The sequence below is a fragment of the Oncorhynchus tshawytscha genome, linkage group LG02 (genome assembly GCF_018296145.1).
Source record: "Oncorhynchus tshawytscha isolate Ot180627B linkage group LG02, Otsh_v2.0, whole genome shotgun sequence".
NCBI lineage: Eukaryota > Metazoa > Chordata > Actinopteri > Salmoniformes > Salmonidae > Oncorhynchus > Oncorhynchus tshawytscha.
In genome coordinates, this window is record NC_056430.1 from 38020466 (window position 1) to 38037326 (window position 16861).

At 39.8% G+C, this 16861-nt stretch overlaps 2 protein-coding genes across 5 annotated transcripts in view; one reads left to right on the top strand and one right to left on the bottom strand.

Moving 5' to 3' along the window:
* The window catches only part of sarnp (SAP domain containing ribonucleoprotein), a 72565-nt gene extending 62545 nt beyond the window's left edge, over window positions 1-10020 (top strand). For all 3 annotated transcript variants that reach the window (XM_024376075.2, XM_024376090.2, XM_024376082.2), the window contains 2 exons: window positions 8015-8101; window positions 9091-10020. In XM_024376075.2, coding sequence (XP_024231843.1) covers window positions 8015-8101; window positions 9091-9132 — 129 coding nt within the window. In that variant the 3' untranslated portion in view covers window positions 9133-10020. The remainder of the gene's footprint in view (window positions 1-8014; window positions 8102-9090) is intronic.
* A 1475-nt stretch (window positions 10021-11495) lies between these two features.
* LOC112216217 (growth/differentiation factor 11) overlaps window positions 11496-16861 on the bottom strand; it is a 51794-nt gene continuing 46428 nt past the window's right edge. Inside the window, exon 3 of one of the 2 annotated variants that reach the window (XM_024376065.2) lies at window positions 11496-15663. In XM_024376065.2, coding sequence (XP_024231833.1) covers window positions 15286-15663 — 378 coding nt within the window. In that variant the 3' untranslated portion in view covers window positions 11496-15285. Of the gene's footprint in view, window positions 15667-16861 lie in introns of both variants that reach the window. The other variant, XM_024376057.2, reaches the window with a different exon arrangement.

A 16861-nucleotide genomic window follows, 5' to 3' on the forward strand; every position in this document is an offset into this window, starting at 1 on the left:
CCTTTAAGTCATACAAACCATATCTACCCGTATTTAGAAGCAAATATGTTTGACTAACTGTTACATTATATACACAATTTTAAAAAATCTCTGTTCTTTTAACTTAAAATCGTGAGTGAGCATAAAATCACCAGCCTGATTAATCACCAACTCACCAATTAGAATGCATGGTGGTGGATGGCTGTTATAGAAATTGTGTAAACAAGCCTAGAGTTCAAAACTGTATCCCCCCCTTATCCTCTGCTCTCCATATTCTAAGAGTGTGTGCATGCATTGAGTTGAGCTTGTTTTTGCTGATTTCATGGGGTGACAGATGAAAAACAATCCGTTTCCTTTCCATTTGGGACTTATTGTACTGGTCAGCAACATTTGCATAGAAGAAGCATTTCAAGACCTAATGACGTCATTCACACACACACTGATGGAAACAGGAGAGACATATCATTTTTGGCAATGACTATGGTTTTGGTGTATGGTTTTTCAGCTTGAAATCAACATATTTTGCATTATAGTTTGCGTAAAATAAGTAATTTATCACGAACAAAGTACTAGGTTAGTGACTTGATGTTAGCTTCAGGTCTAAGCTAGCAATGAAAGTTAGCCTACAAAGCTATCTTCTTGCATTGTAAAGTGTCCTGGCCTGTAATGGGCATTGTTTTGCAAAAAGTAATTAACAGCTGCATCATTTCTACATGCCGTGTTGCATTATTCAAGTGCGTTCATTTCTGTGCAGTGGGGAGCTAACATGATGCATCCCAGACTCCCAGTGAGTGCAGTTGTTCCCCAGGATAGGCTAGAGCTAGCAGTGAGTAAGTGGAGCAAGCACGGTGCACTCAAGCTATAAGGGGACAGAGACTGCACTGATTTCATAATCTCTCAATCTAGTACTGAACCGTTTTTCATGTTATAGTATTGGAAAAGTACAGAAGTATCAGGATACAGTGGAACACTAGTGCCTATTACACCGCAAAGCCAGCCACTCACTGTCACTGCTATGCTGTCAAAGGCTCCCACCAGCACCTAAATCATTGCTGAAATCTTTTTATATCTGCAACGGTTTGAATTTGAGTGGAGTGACACTGATGACTTCCCCCATATGTGATGGCCGGCAATCACTACGCTGTGCCCCCCCCTCTCCCTACCCTGCATTCCACAAAAGACAATTGAGGAGACGTTTTCTGCATTACCACATCATGCATACTTTAATTTGAATTGAAGAAAAGCAATGAGCCAAATTTAATTTATCTGTCCTAAGAATGAATGAGTGAATAACTGAATCCCCAGCTTTGGCCATTTATCATTCTCCACACATAGACCAGGCATTTGTCTACTCATTTGAAGGACCATCATTTACATGTGTGATTTTTAAGGAGGAGGCTTGGCTGGACTTTCAGCTCTATCTGCATTTGAATCTGGAATTATAATAGCAATGGGCCCTTCCCCCCCCCCCACAAAGTGTATGGAACCACACTCAAATGTACACACACACTTTTGAATAGAAGTATAGAGGGCCATCTGTCCAATCTGGCCATACATATCTGGGAAAATAAAGAAGGCTTCTTGACATGTCACATAATTTAATGTCCCTCAGAATAGGGGCACAGACGTCAGTTCAACATCTAGTTTTGATTTACATTTGGTTGAGTTCAAAACAAAGTTTATTAGCCCGCTTACACAGTTTAGCAGATGTTATAGTGGGTGCAGCAAAATGCTTATGTTACTAGCTCCTAATAATGCAGTAAAATGTCAAACAGGTGTACACAAATAATCAACTTAAACTAAGAACAAGAAATAAAGAAATGTCGAAACGAATCCAATTAACAACCCAAATAGCACTGTAACAGTAATCCAAATGCAATCTATACGCATCTACACCAAATTAATTTACACAAGCTATACTAAGATTGATATATATATATCAATATATATACAGCAGGAAAAAATATTAGTAGTGCTATTTTAAACCTCAGTCTTAAGCTGTTGGGGGATACTAAGCTAACATATGGAATTGTTTTAAGATGGTCATACCATGGATCATTTAGCTTTTTGATTTTTAATTTTATGACCCCTTAGGTATAAAAATATTTATATATTTGAAACAATGTTTAATTTGGCCTTTACTACTATTGCCCATTGAAATGCATTCAATAACACATTCATAAATTGGTGGAAAATACAGTAAAAAATGAACCCAACTGAATAAGGTTTTGAAGTGTCCTATATTTAGGAGATATAAGAAAGCTCAGGAAATGTATATATTTTTTGACACATTTAACCCCTTATTTTTGTTGGCGCAAAACTACCTCCATACTTCCATTCGTTTGTATGGGTTACCTTCAGACGAGTCCTCTATCTATAGAGTGGTCATATTGGTTTGTAAGCCAAAGCATTTGGATGCTACCGATTTTCAGAAGGCCAACATTGGGTGGATGCGGTTGATTGAGATACAGCCCATGCAAAAAATACATATCTCAATCTTAAACTGAGGGATTTGAATGGGGATTTGCACTATTGAGAGGGATAGAGAGCAGTTGCTTCGTGAAGGTATCTCTTCCTGAAAATACATGATCTAAGTGAACAATAGTTGGCATTCAGCAGTCATAAAAATATGCCTTATTTATTTTAAAGAACTACTAAAATAGTGATTTTGTCAGACAGTATAAGGCAGCAGCTCTATAGAGATGAGGTGATGACTTGGAATTAAATAATAGTAGTCAAATAAAAACAAAGACACACAACTGAAATTTTATTAAAGTAATGTGAATAAATGATGGTTAATAAGTGATAAGCAGTAATGGCAACTGCCATCATGGGACCTTTATTCATTGTTTTATTCTGTGTTAAAGCATTCAACTCACATAATGCATAGTGTATTTCATTAAAAAAATTATAATCGAAACCGAACCGACCTCAAAAAACACTAATTGCTCAGCAAATATATATTACAGTGAGCTATGTCAAGAATCCAGTATATAAATAAATATGCAGTGTGTATAAACGGTAACTAAAATGCTATGTAGAGTAGTAGAAATATTAGTAATATTAGAGTTGTCAACTAATGTGAATTCAATGTGAAATCAAAAAAAAAAATTCAAAGTAAACTTACTTTTTAAAAACTTTTTGCAAATCCAAATTAATTTTCCACGTTGATTCAACGTCATCACATAGATTTTGGGGGGTTGAAATGATGTGGAAACAACATTGATAGATGTTCGAGAGTTCTTTGTCGGTTTCTATTAATCAGAAATAGCGATGTCTGAAAGCTTTCGTATTTGAGTGTTTCTGTGGGCAATTTTGTGATTTGTGGAAAAAGTGACATCATACGAAAAGAGTTAGACCCGTCATCTCAGCTCTGACCGGTTCATTTTCCCCTCGTCTTTGCATTTAGTTAAGAATGATAGATTTATGAATGCACTTAGCTACATGCCATGGTCCACTATTGTAGCCTCTGATTTTTTACTCATTAGTCTGAATAATAACTGTCACTAATTCAAGCTGTTCTAGAATGGCTTTGTGAATAGAGAAAGAAAGAGAGCGAGGAAGAGGGAGAGCAAGAGAGGGAGGATAGAGAGGACTGAGAGATTAACTCCAGTGAGCTCACTCCGTGAGGCCCAGGAATGGCTGAATATTGTTCTAGGGGTGGGGGGGATGAACTTGATGATCTCGGGGGTGGAGGGGGATTGCTGTTCCCTGCTCCTGACAATCAAAATTAGATTGGCCAGCACTGTGTCAACACTGGCCTCTGCTTAAGGCATCACAGGGGCAGGGGGGGACAACCGGTTTTTGAGAGTTTGCCATGTGAACTATGGAGAACCCACAGAGCCTTTCACTGACTGTGCCGGCCTTAAAGAAATGCACAACTCTTTTCATAGGCCAACACTGAAACAACCCTTCCCTCAACTCAATCTTTTGTGACAAACATATCCTCTCAGTATATGATTATGTTCTTCTGTTCATCAATATCTTGATGTATTGTGTGAAAATAGTATCAAGTAATTGGAAATGAAAAGATTCTCCACCTCTTCTCATTCCTTCGGCACATCTTCACTGTGAAGGGGCCAAAACAATCCATTCCTGTTGAATATAAGGGTGGTTGGTGAAGGCAGAGCCAGGAAGAAGGTACACTACATGACCAAAAGTATGTGGGCACCTGCTCATCGAACAACTCATTCCAAAATCATGGGCATTAATATGGAGTTAGTTCCCCCTTTGCTGCTATAACAGCCTCCTCTCTTCTGGGAAGGCTTTCCACTAGATGTTGGAACATTGCTGCAGGGACTTATTTCCATTCAGCCATGAGCATTACTGATGTTGGGTGATTAGGCCTGGCTCGCAGTCGGCGTTCCAATTCATCCCAAAGGTGTTCAATGGGGTTAAGGTCAGGGCTCTTTGCGGGCCAGTCAAGTTCTTCCACACTTTTTAAAAAAAAACATGTATATATGGACCTTCCTTTGTACACGGCGGCATTGTCATGCTGAAACAACAAAGGGCCTTCCCCAAACTGTTGCCACAAAGTTGGAAGCACAGAATCGTCTAGAATGTCACAATGCTGTAGCGTTAAGATTTCCCTTCACTGAAACTAAGGGGCCTAGCCCAAACCATGAAAAACAGCCCCAGAACATTATTCTACCTCCACCAAACTTGAAGGTTGGCACTATGTATTCGGGCAGGTAGCGTTCTCCTGGCATCCACCAATCCCAGATTCGTCCATCTGACTGCCAGATGGTGAAGCGTGATAAATCACTCCAGAGTACGCATTTCCATTGTTCCAGAGTCCAATGGCGGCACGCTTTACAGCACTTCAGATCTTAGGCTTGTGTGCGTCTGCTCAGCCATGGCAACCCATTTCATGAAGCTGCTGACAGACAGTTATTGTGCTGAAGTTGCTTCCAGAAGCAGTTTGGAGCTCTGTAGTGAGTGTTGCAACTGAGGACAGACTATTTTTTACGCGCTATGCGCTTCAACACTCGGCGGTCCCGCTCTGTGAGCTTGTGTGGCCTACTACTTCGCTCCTGAGCTGTTGTTGCTCTTAGACATTTCCACTTCACAATAGCAGCTCCAGCAGGGCAGAAATTTGACGACTGACTTTTTTTGAAAGGTGGCATCCTATGACAGTGCCACGTTGAAAGTCACTGAGCTCTTCAGTAAGGCCATTCTACTGCCAATGTTTGTCTACAGAGATTACATGGCTGTGTGCTCGATTTTATACCCCTGTCAGCAACAGGTGTGGCTGAAGTAGCTGAATCCACTAATCTGAAGGGGTATATAGTGTAGGTCAGACACTTTATAGGCACATGGTTTGGCTTTCCATTCTCTGCATTTGAATGTTGTTCAGACTCACAGCTTTGACGTCCCTTCAAAACCAGAAATGACTGTGGATGTCAGCACGAGGATGGAGAAGCTTGTCATCATAGTGTTTGAGACTGGAGCCACGTGATTGGGTTCTTCGAATCTAGCACCAATTCACAGTTCTGGTTTGAGAGTCTCGGATCTTCGGACCGGGCCCCCAACTCAAATGAGACCTGTGGACTTGTCTAATTCAGGAGAGAGGATTTGCAGGCAGCTTTTCAAGGGGACTGCTTTATCATTCCAGCGAATGAAGGAATTTCTCTGGCAGTACTAGAAAAGCAGTATCTTACATTGAGAATGGTCAGTATCTGGAGAGCCAGGGTTTTAAGGGGGAGCTTGGTTGATAGACTGGTATGTAGCTTCAATCAAATGAAATGTTATTTGTCACATGCGCCAAATACAACAGGTGTAGTAGACCTTACCGTGAAATGCTTACTTACAAGCCCTTAACCAACAATCCAGTTCAAGAAATAGAGTTAAGAAAATATTTACAAAATAAACTAAAGTAAAACATTCTATGAAAAGTAACACAATAAAATAACAATACTGAGGCTATATACAGGGGGTACAGTCAATTTGTGTGGGGTACAGTTTAGTCTAGGTAATTTGTACATGTAGGTAGGCGCAAAGTGACAATGCATAGATAATAAACAGCGAGTAGCAGGGATGTCAATGTATAGTGTGGGTGGCCATTTGATTAATTGTTCAACAGTCTTATGGCTTGGCGGTAGAAACTGTTAAAGAGCCTAGACTAGATTTGGCGCTCCGGTACTGCTTGCTGTGCGGTAGCAGAGAGAACAGTCTATGACCTGGGTGACTGGAGTCTTTGACAATTTTTTGGGCCTTCCTCTGACATCGCTTAGTATATAGATCCTGGATGGCAGGAAGCTTGGCCCCAGTGATGTACTAGGCTGTACTTACTACTCTCTGTAGCGCCTTATGCTCGGATGCCGAGCAGTTGCCATACCAGGCAGTGATGCCACTGGTCAGGATGCTCTCAGTGGTGCAGCTGTAGAGCTTTTTGAGGATATGGGGACCAATGACAGATCTTTTCAGCCTATTGATGCGGATGAGGCAATGTCTTGCCCTCTTCACGACTGTGCTGGTTTGTCTGGACCATGATAGATCCTTAGTGAAGTGAACACAGAGGAACTTGAAGCTCTCGACCCACTTCACTACAGCCACGTCAATGTGAATTGCGGCGTGCTCGGCCCTCCGTTTCCTCCATAGTCCAAGATCTGCTCCGTTGTCTTACTGACGTTGTGGGAGAGGTTGTTGTCCTGGCACCACACAACCATGTCTCTGACTTCCTCCCTATAGCATGTCTCATCTTCGTCGGTGATCAGGCCTACCACCGTCGTGTCGTCGGTGAACTGAATTAAAGGGAAACTACACCCCCAACACACCTTCTCCTGATGTGGTTTAAGCATTGTTGTGGACTTATTAGAACATCAGATTTGTGTTGTTTTTCTATTAAAAAAGTGTGAAAACCTGAAAAAAAATAGGGGAACCTGGGAAAACTGAATTTACCAAAAGCAGATTTTATAGAGCCCTACAACTGTATATTGACTGTTCAAGATCGCTAACAATAACACACTTTTTGAGATTGCTCAAAGGTTACATTTTTTCCCTTTAAACAATCAATGTAAATCTGATATTGTCAAGTTAAAATTAATATTTGTGTATGGAGGTTAGGTCATTATATACTATAGGCTACTTTCTCAGCCCGCAAATTAAAGAGAACATTTAAATGATGTGTGCAGCATCTGCTTTTCCAGGCCAGATTTATTTTAATTGGGGGCCAGTAGCTTTCAGTTGACACTGGCCCGGTGTGCCAATGGCAAATTTATCTGAATGTCAAGCCCTGCAAGGGAATTCTAATTTAAAAGATGGCTAGTCATTTTTAGCCTGGTTCTGTATGGAATGCAGGTACATTATGGGCCACAGGTCAGTTCAATATTCCTGCGCAGGGCCAAATCATGTGCTTGTGCCATTAACTGAAAAAATGTGTATTACTGGTGCCACCAGTGGAAAAAGTTAGTCTAGAAACCTGTGTTGAGGAGAGCTTACTAGGAAGCATTTCACTGTACTGTTTACACCCTGTATCCTGTACACGTGACCAATAAACTTTGATTTGATTATTGCTGAAGTAGCCTATGGCCACAAATGTAAACTTCTGAAAAATATGTGTCTTTGACCAACTTATTTTTCTTCTTAATTCAGCAATTATGGTGGTAGCGCAATCAAAAGCTCATATTTGCCTTCTTTGTTGGTCTTTAAGGTAGTAATGCTGTATTTGGCGTCCCACTCTCAGCCCATCCCGCTCCTCACGTTGGTTCTGGGATGTGGACGGGGATGGAGCTGACCTCAAGGGTTGTGTTTTGGAGGTTTGACCAGTGACCTGGAATCTGTCAGTTTGTTCTTGTTGGCAATCTCTTGCCAGAACACAGTGTATGAGGGAAAAGCTTGCTGTGTCCTCACATAACCTTAACATTATTTGCCAGGCCACCAGATTTTCAGCCTTTTAATTTACACCCAGAATTTGGGGGTATTTTTCTTCCCCCCTACTTAATGTACTTTGGCATTTCTGTCAGCGGAATGTCATTTATTTGTTGCTTTTCCAAAAGACTAAGTCTCCTCATCCATTTCTGATGTTGTGTTGCAGGTTGAAGTCGACGAGAAGCTGAAAAAGAGGAAGGAGAGGTTTGGGATTCTCACTGCTGCTGCTGTAGTTGGGGCCGAAGATAGCGAGGTACAAAAGGTTTTGTTTTCATGTTCTTGTTGTTGCCAAAAGAGAGCTGGTGGGACAGATTTGTAAGTGATCAAACACTGTTGTGAGAAACATTCAAAATAAGCGAATGAAATGTTCATATAGTTGTGTGTTGGGAAGGAGGGTATAAGAATGTTTTGTAAGTTGCTATTAGAATGTTTTAGAACAGAAAAAGAATGAAGAATAGCAAAGTTCTGAAAGAAGAAGAATTGGGCATTGCCTCGATATTTAGGCAAAATCAAACATTTTAGTTGATGTTATGAACCTATTTTGAGTCAATAGATGTGTCAAATCTGTTGGGTAAATGTAATGTAAGTCATCTTTAACAAGTGTAAATGATGGCTTAATTACCACATTACACAATTAATATTCTTGGTAATTGTTTCCAAAGTTCATAGGGGTATACAGGCGTAGAGTCTAACTTTACAGTTCTCAAAGTTTCTACCTTGAGTTTTTTGAAAATGTCTTGAATGATTGATGTTCCCTTGAACATACACAAAGGAATTCCAGATGGTATCGGAGCATGTCGATGACCTATATAGTCATCCAGCAATGACAAGCAGTTAGTGTTTTGTGCATTGCTTAGTTCTGCTGTTATGATATCTAACATACAATGTGGTTATGAATGATTTTGCTTAAATAAGTAATCAAATGACTAAAACATATATGTAAGGATGATGCTTGCAGTTGTAATGTTGCAGGTATCAGGCCTGCTTGTTTTGATACTGACTTAATACTCTGATGTGATGTTTCTGCTTCCTCACCACCACCCCGTCATTTAAATGACAATTCAGCTATTCTAATCTCACTTGATAAGAAAGCTCTATTATTGTTGCACATGAATATTCCAAAAATATAAATCCTGAGTCACAATTTACAATTAATTCTGTATATGCTCTTCTGTATACATTTGAAACACATGACATTTATTGAGAATGTTCCTTACATGTTCATTCCCCCCCCCATTTCAGGTAAAGAAGAGGAAACGAGCAGACCGATTTGGAAATAATTGATTCAATTTTATATTTGTACTTTTTTAATGATTTAATTTTGTATTTTTTAAAAACTTGTTACTCTTGTTTTACAGTGGTAAAATACCAACCTGTGCTGTTCAGTAAGAAATAATCTTTACACTATGTAAAAGTTGGAAATTAAAGATCTTATCTAATTTCCCACAAGTGTCCTAACAACCCTTGAGTAAACTTGTCCTATTGCTGTTGGGAAATAAGTCTGTGTACCCCTTCAGGTGTTAAAGGAACTCCTCCAGGGGAGGGATGGTCCTGCTGTATCTGCTCTGCTCTGGAGGGGAGAAAGGGTTGATGTTCCCTGGCAGGGATTTTAATAACTAAACAACATATAGCTAAACCTGTCAATAGTTTTCTGCAAACCAGGTGTTGTGGTACCACTGCACCAGGTTTGTGACATGTCACTCAGTGGACATGCTGTAACAAGTGTGGAGGCACTAAGCTACTTTTCAGTTGGGAATTCATTGTTATATCAGATACGCACTTCAATAGTTGGCCAGTTTGGATTCCTGGCTGCACACTTGTGCTAACTTCATAATGATAAATGCATCATCTTACAGTAATTTAATAGTGCTACAAAATACATTTCAGACACTTTGGGATGATTTAGGCATAGCATTTCAAACATGAAGTATTGACTTGGCATTGATTTTTGAACAGAAACGCTAGTTGGCATTTGGGGATTTGAGCCAGGGTAAACAAAAGCATGGATTGTTGTGGTCTGCTTTTCCAGACTACTTTCATATTGTTTTCCTTACACTGTGATTTTTAATTTGGATGAACTATCCCTTTAACACGTTTGCTAAGTGGGTTTGTAAACAGTTAATAATGAATAGATCGTTTCTAGATCTGTAATAAAACGTGACTGTTATTGGACTTCTGACATTGTTCTTACTACATTTCACAATATCATTTAAATCAAACTCCAGCTAAAAGTCTCCTTAAGCATATGCTATAGCACCAGCAATACCTACTAACACAACCAATACTGTTTTCTTTCTCTTCATATTTAAACAATTTAACCAAAACACTTGAATTTTCCCTGAGACAGTAATTTGGGATGGAGGCAATTATCACTTGGAAGTTGAAGCGTCCCCGAAATGGGCAGAATTGGACTCTTTCATCCTTCACACAAGTGAACAAGTGTGATTTTTCTTGAACAACCTCCCTCTCTGAACACTGGTCTGTTATTGAGCAGGACACAAAGGTGTTACTGATTACTGTGTTCAGCAATCAATCCTATTGAGTGCTGCCCCCAATTTACCTTCAATGAACTTTTCTTCACTTTATGGCTATTGCTGCAATCATAAACTTCCCAACCCTCTTTCTTGGGAGTTTTGTAAGATTTTAATATTTTTCCTGTTTTCCCCTCGAGTGCATTTAAACAGGTATATTTTATGATTTGTAGCTGTTGTCAGTGGTTTAATGTTTTATATGTTAAAGTATAGTGACAAATTTCGCTGTAATGTTTGTAGTAATGTAAATGACTAATGATGATAAGGAGTAGTTGTGGAAGTTGGACAAAGTGTTAGTAGCTAAATAATTGCCACTTTAGCACTTTAACCAGTGCCTGTCACTTGTAGCTTACCTGAGGGGATCTGATTGTCCTTTGGCAGCATGAAGTTGAGGTCTCTCCCACCCTCCCTCAAATGATCTGTACGCTACTAGTTTGACTGTTTTTCATTGAAGACGACATTGACTGAGAACAGGTCCCCTGTGGCTTTTAGTGGTCCATATAGGCCAGAAATTAGTTGTAAATATCTAGCTATGTGTGCGCATAGGTGAGAGTTTGATTTTCAGTGTGTGATTATGGGCAGATGAGGGTGTGAATGTTTTGTTTGGAAACGTTTTTGTGTGAGCATGTCGTAAGGTTTATGTCATTGCTGGCGTCAATGTTCTCTTCTCTGGGGTGGGTGGTCTGTGTGCATTTGCATCAGTAAAGAGCTCCGTGTTCAGTCTCATTTGTCCCCCATTGATTCGCTAAATTAGGTTGATGAGAGGCCATCCTATCAGGTGACATATTAATTGGGTCATGCTAGATCCCGTACGAAATCTAAACAATGGCCTCCCAACACTAAACCTTTCTCTTCGGGCCTGTTTCTCTCCTCCTCTCTCTCTTCCACCAATTAGCCTCAGAATTAATGTCAGAGTTTCCTGTTCCCCTCACCCATCCCAAGAGTCAGGATGCCACCAGGCAGTACCTGACCTCTTAAATGCATTTTGTGTGACCATGACAGGTATGTTTATAAGTTAGGAGCTGGAAATGCCACAAGTAAGGTGTGGCAGTGGGCTAGGGTAGGGGTAGCCAGAGAAACACAGGGAAAGGTCAATCAATCAGCCGTGAATTTCGCTAAATAAATGATTTATTGTACAAAATAAGACAGGAAACAAATAACAAAAAAAGAAAAAAATAACAATGGAACAATTATTAATATGCACAACCATTAAACTACAATGTTGGGGTGAATTTTATCTATACAACATGATGAACAAATGGAAGCAAAAGAAAGTTGGCAAAAACAGAAGCAGAGAACCTGTCCAAAACATAAAATGTCAACATTTGGGTATTTATTTACATAGAGATTTTTTCCTCTCATATTTTTATATATATGAAAACACTTTCTTACACATACCAGTATACAGACACAAAAATTCAAAATGCAACTTTATCCACAGCATTAGCCAGAGTTCAGCCATGGTCCTGGGCACAGCCATTTTCTTCTTCTTTTGTCAGTATACATTACCTTTAGCTATTTGCTTCAGTCACTCTTTTGAACTCAGCTGTCAATTACTCAATCTTGACTTGAGACCAAGGTGACCCTGTGGCTTTAGTCTACTTTTTTGGGTTTACTTATCCAGGTTACAAGTTTGCACAGATTAACTCATAACAAAACTTAACTGTCAAATTTATAACAGAATGCTGAAGTGAGGTAGACATACTTTGAAATTCATTGATTTGATCTTAATAAATACAGAGACACTTGACCAGTTGAATTGTTTCCAACCGCTGCCCATACCACGTTTTTTTTCTTCCTTTGAAATTGTTTAGCATATATATTCCTGCAGTTACAAAAGTTACAGCACACATATCATCCTCTACTTTGGCTAACGATCCCTGGATACTTTTTCCCATTCTAATATGGGCACTTTCACTCAAAACACACAAAGGCAAAACATGTCTGTGGTTAGACTGTCAACACAAGTCGCTCAAATTCAAAAGGACAAAAGTCTCTCAGAGTTGATGACAGATTGATTGAAGTTGACGGAGGGGCATTTCCAGTTTAAAGCGTTGTATGTTCATCGGTCCAGACACTTGTAACACACGACTTATCACCCCGGGAGGCCGAGGAGGCCTTTTGGCCGCTGGTCAGTCCAGGTTTCTGAGATGAGTGTAAGAGGAGCGTGAGAATATGGACAGGCCTCCGCTTCAGACGAAAAGGAAGTCAGGAAAGTGTGATGGTAACAAAAGAAGTGAAAGGCTCACTAGTCTATCCACATGGTGTATCGCCAGACGCTTGGACCGTTCTTTTTTCAATTGTAAAAGCTCTTGTGCTCGATAAGGTAAAATACAAACAACACGACTCCTCACGCCATGAACGTCCCATAGTGCAAAATTTATTGTTGGTAAGGTAGTGCCCAGAAAGTATTTTTTGTACCCCTTTTTATTATATACATATATTATTTATATATAATGTCAGAAGGCTCTTCCTTTATCCAACAGCATAGTGCTTTCGTTTTTAACAAAGGGATATCTTCGCTTTGACATCCAGGAGACAAGACAGACTTTCTAATCTACACTCTGTTCAAGCACTTCCAATATTTACTGCATGTTACAGATGCAGTTGAGGTGGGGGGGTGGGGGCATTGAGATATTCAATCAAAATATATGTTCTCTCTAAACTAGAAATGGCATTTCAGCTGTATTCTTGTCCGTATCAATGTTCCTTATTTTCTATATGACTCACAATCTAGCTCTTCTTCCCTTTACTTACTAGTATGAAGGCCTATGTCAATCAAGCATTTGATTTTCTTTCCAACACAAGGTTGTCTTATTTGCCACAACCATCTTAACATTCCCACCATAGCAACTTGTCAGAATAAATTTGGTCCTCTGATCATTAGGTTTGTTTGTGTAAATGGGAATGGTAAATGCACAGTGTGCAGAGTGAAAACGACAGAAGTATATAAGGCTGCGTTTACACAGGTAGCCCAAGTCTGATCTTTTTTTCACTAATCTCTCTTCTGATCAATCAGGACCACTCTGAAAAAGATCTGTGAGTGGTTAAAAGACCAATTAGTGGGAAAAAGATCAGAATTTGCTTGCCTGTGTAAACACCGCCTAAGTAGGCTATAGTCATGTGGACCAGGTTAGTCAATGTACTTGTGGGGTTCCCTTTCACTGTGAATTTACTCCATACAAAATAATCTGACTATTACAGTAGTGTAAACTGGCACCCTTGCATGATTCCCATATTCTTGATTTAGTTGATATGTAATAGATATCCAAAGATGGGCTATACAAAAATCTAACAAGCCAAATCTTGAATTCTAAAATTGCGTGCCCTAGACCAACCAGAAGGTTTTATGGGTGTAGCTTTGACATGTTTGTCTTAGTTCATCTAAACATTGTGTGCAGGTTGATATTGAGGTCACCTGAGCTGTTATGAGCTTCTGCAGTAAAACAGAATGTGTATTACAACCCTTTCCTGTTCACTTTTAAAGGTCCATTGCAGATGTTTTTATCTCAATTTCAAATATTTTCTTGGTATCAATTAAGTACCTTACTGTGATTGTTTTCAATTCAAATATTCCAAATAAACAAAAATATTTCAAATATTCCAAATATTTCTCAAGAAGGAATTTGAGTGGTCTGAGTGAGGAGCCTAATTGGAGGAGGCTAATGGGAAGGACATGTAACCTGAAAACTTGCTGTTATTGGGCAAGTTCGTTTGGCCTGGCCCGGTGCCCCGGGTGGCTGGAGATTTCACGTAAGGACCAATGGAATGGTCTAAAATGTACAAACTCCACCTACACGGGGCACCGGGCCATGCAAAATGAACTTGCCCATTGTCAGAGAGGAGGGCAAACTCTCTGTTATTGGTTTATTAACTCATACTGCCTGGCGACATCACCAGGTGTCGCCAGGCGGCCTTTTCAAAAAGCTCTTACACTAAAAGGGTATTATCATAGTTTTCACAATATTATTCCAACCTCAGTGTGGTAATAATATAAAACATAGGGAAATCACGTTTTTGACTGCACTGCCCCTTTAAAGGTAGTGAAATAACTAATTTATAAATAATTTATTTTCTTATTTTTCTCAAAATAACTGTGAACGGGTTCAGAGGGCACAGTGTTTGGCTTTGGATCTCAACACTTTAAACCTTTAGAACATTATTTTCATAAAATGTTGGATTAATTTCATAAACTTTTAAGTCTAAAAGTAGACAAGTAAGGGAGATTTGTTTTGTAATGACAAAGATGCTAAAAATGAAGCATTCACAATAGCACTGGTAATTAGTAGACAAAGTCCCCCTCTATTGGCACTGTCTATAAATGTCTTGGTTGTGAAACAAATTCCATTGATAGGAGTATAATATGTGAATAAAGCATTTTTTACACAGATAAAACAGTTTGGCCCCTCACCTCAGAACTGAATTTGCTTGGAAGTAAAGATGTGGGAAAATGATAATATACTGTAACTGCTTAGGAATGTCTCCCTCCATCAGCCTGGATCCACTATCCAGGACATTTCAACAAAGACACCATCTTTTCAAAAAACCTGATAGACATTTTCTTTCAAACTTTTTTTTGAAGAAAACCAACCACAAAACGAACAAACACCTAAAACATAGTTTTGTCTTATTTACCATAAGTTTCTCAAGCTGCTCCACAGACACATCCCCTTTATAATATTCAATATATATTTCTACCACTCAGCCTCAGTCCTATCTTCATTTCATATTTCATTTTTATGTTTGACTAAAATGAATAACTAAGAGAATGGAGGTCCCATGGGATTTTTTTGTGGCGGAGTGCGAAGGGGGATAAAGTCTGGTGCCAGAGGAGCGCTTAGTCAGGGTTTTGGGTGGAAATTATGTGGAGTTAGGCGTGCACGATTATGCATGACTTCCGTTGGGTCTAAGAGCAGCCACACCTATCCACCACCATGCCAGGGATCTTGCCGTGGATGATCTGCTGCTTGTCGTTAAAGTAGAGCATGTTGATGGGCGACATCTTAGTGGGGGTACAGCAGGGCCCTGCTGAGCCTCTGGGGTTGGCGTGTTGTACCAGGTGGGTGTGTGGATACTTCTGCATGAACATGTATTCGCACTGGCCCGAACAGTAGTTGGCCTTATAGCGCTTGGGAGCGATGATCCAGTCCCAGCCGAAAGCCTCAAAGTCCACCGTTAGCGGGTAGCGGCAGCAGCGGGATTCAGTGGAGTGCTCGTCGCAGTCCAGTCCCAGGTTACGTCGGGAACGTTTGGTCGTCTCGAGAACCTTAACCTCCAGGAACGGCTGCTGGAGTCAGGGGAGGGGGAGGGGAAAGGAGCGGGGACAGGAGGAGAAAGGAGGTGATTAAGATAGAACTCAACAGTGGAGGCGAGTAATGTTTCTAGGAAAAAACCTGGAGTACTGGGACGATTAACATCACTGGAGAAAAAATAAAACCGATGCACTTCTCTTACTACCTATGGTTTTAACAGGGTTGGAGAGTAACCAATTACATGTAATCAGTTAAATGTAATCTGATTACCAAAAAACTGTTACTAATCAGTTACGTTACCAGCAAGAAATATTGTAATCAGTTTACAGATACTTTTTGAAAAACTTGGTTACTTATTGGATTACTTTTAAATTCAGAAAGGATGTTTGTGAAAAAATGCATTTACACCTTTCTGTTTTCTCAATGACATTCAATCAGCATTGAAAATAGGCACAAATTGAAGTTTGTTCCACCAGAGACCATTGTGATGATACATCAAATGCATTTGATGGATATTTTTTGCGTTCTTCTAATGCCTCTTAAAGGGGAAAGAAATCCAAAAGTAACAGAGTAATCCCAAAAAATCTAATCAAATTGTATTAGTCGCATTCACATATATTGCAGACGTTATCGCGGGTGTAGTGAAATTCTTATGTTCCTAGCTCCAACAGTGTACTAATACCTAACAATACACACATATTCCAAAAATATGAAGAAAGGAATTAAGAAATATATAAATATTAGAACGAGCAATGTCAGAGTCCGGAATATAAATATACTGATGGTGTGGAGACATTATAGACAGTATATGAATAGAAAAGGTGTTTACAGCAGTAGTTATATAGGATGAGCCTGGACTAGAATACAGTATATACTGTACATTATGAAGTGGTTAAAACAGTATGTAAACATTATTCAAGTGACCAGTGTTCAATGACTATGTACATAGGGCAGCAATCTCTAAGGTGCAGGGTTGAGTACCGGGTGGTAGCTGACTAGTAACAGTCACTAAAGTTCAGGCAGGGTACAAGTCGGGGCTGGCTAGTTGTGACTATTTAACAGGCTGATGGCCTGGAGATAGAAGCTGTTTTTCAGCCTCTCGGTCCCAGCTTTGATGCACCTGTACTGTCTCCGACCTCTAGATGGTAGCGGGATGAACAGGCCTTGGCTCGGTTGGCTGTCCTTGATGATCTTCTTGGCCTTCCTGTGACCCTGGGTGTGCTGTATATG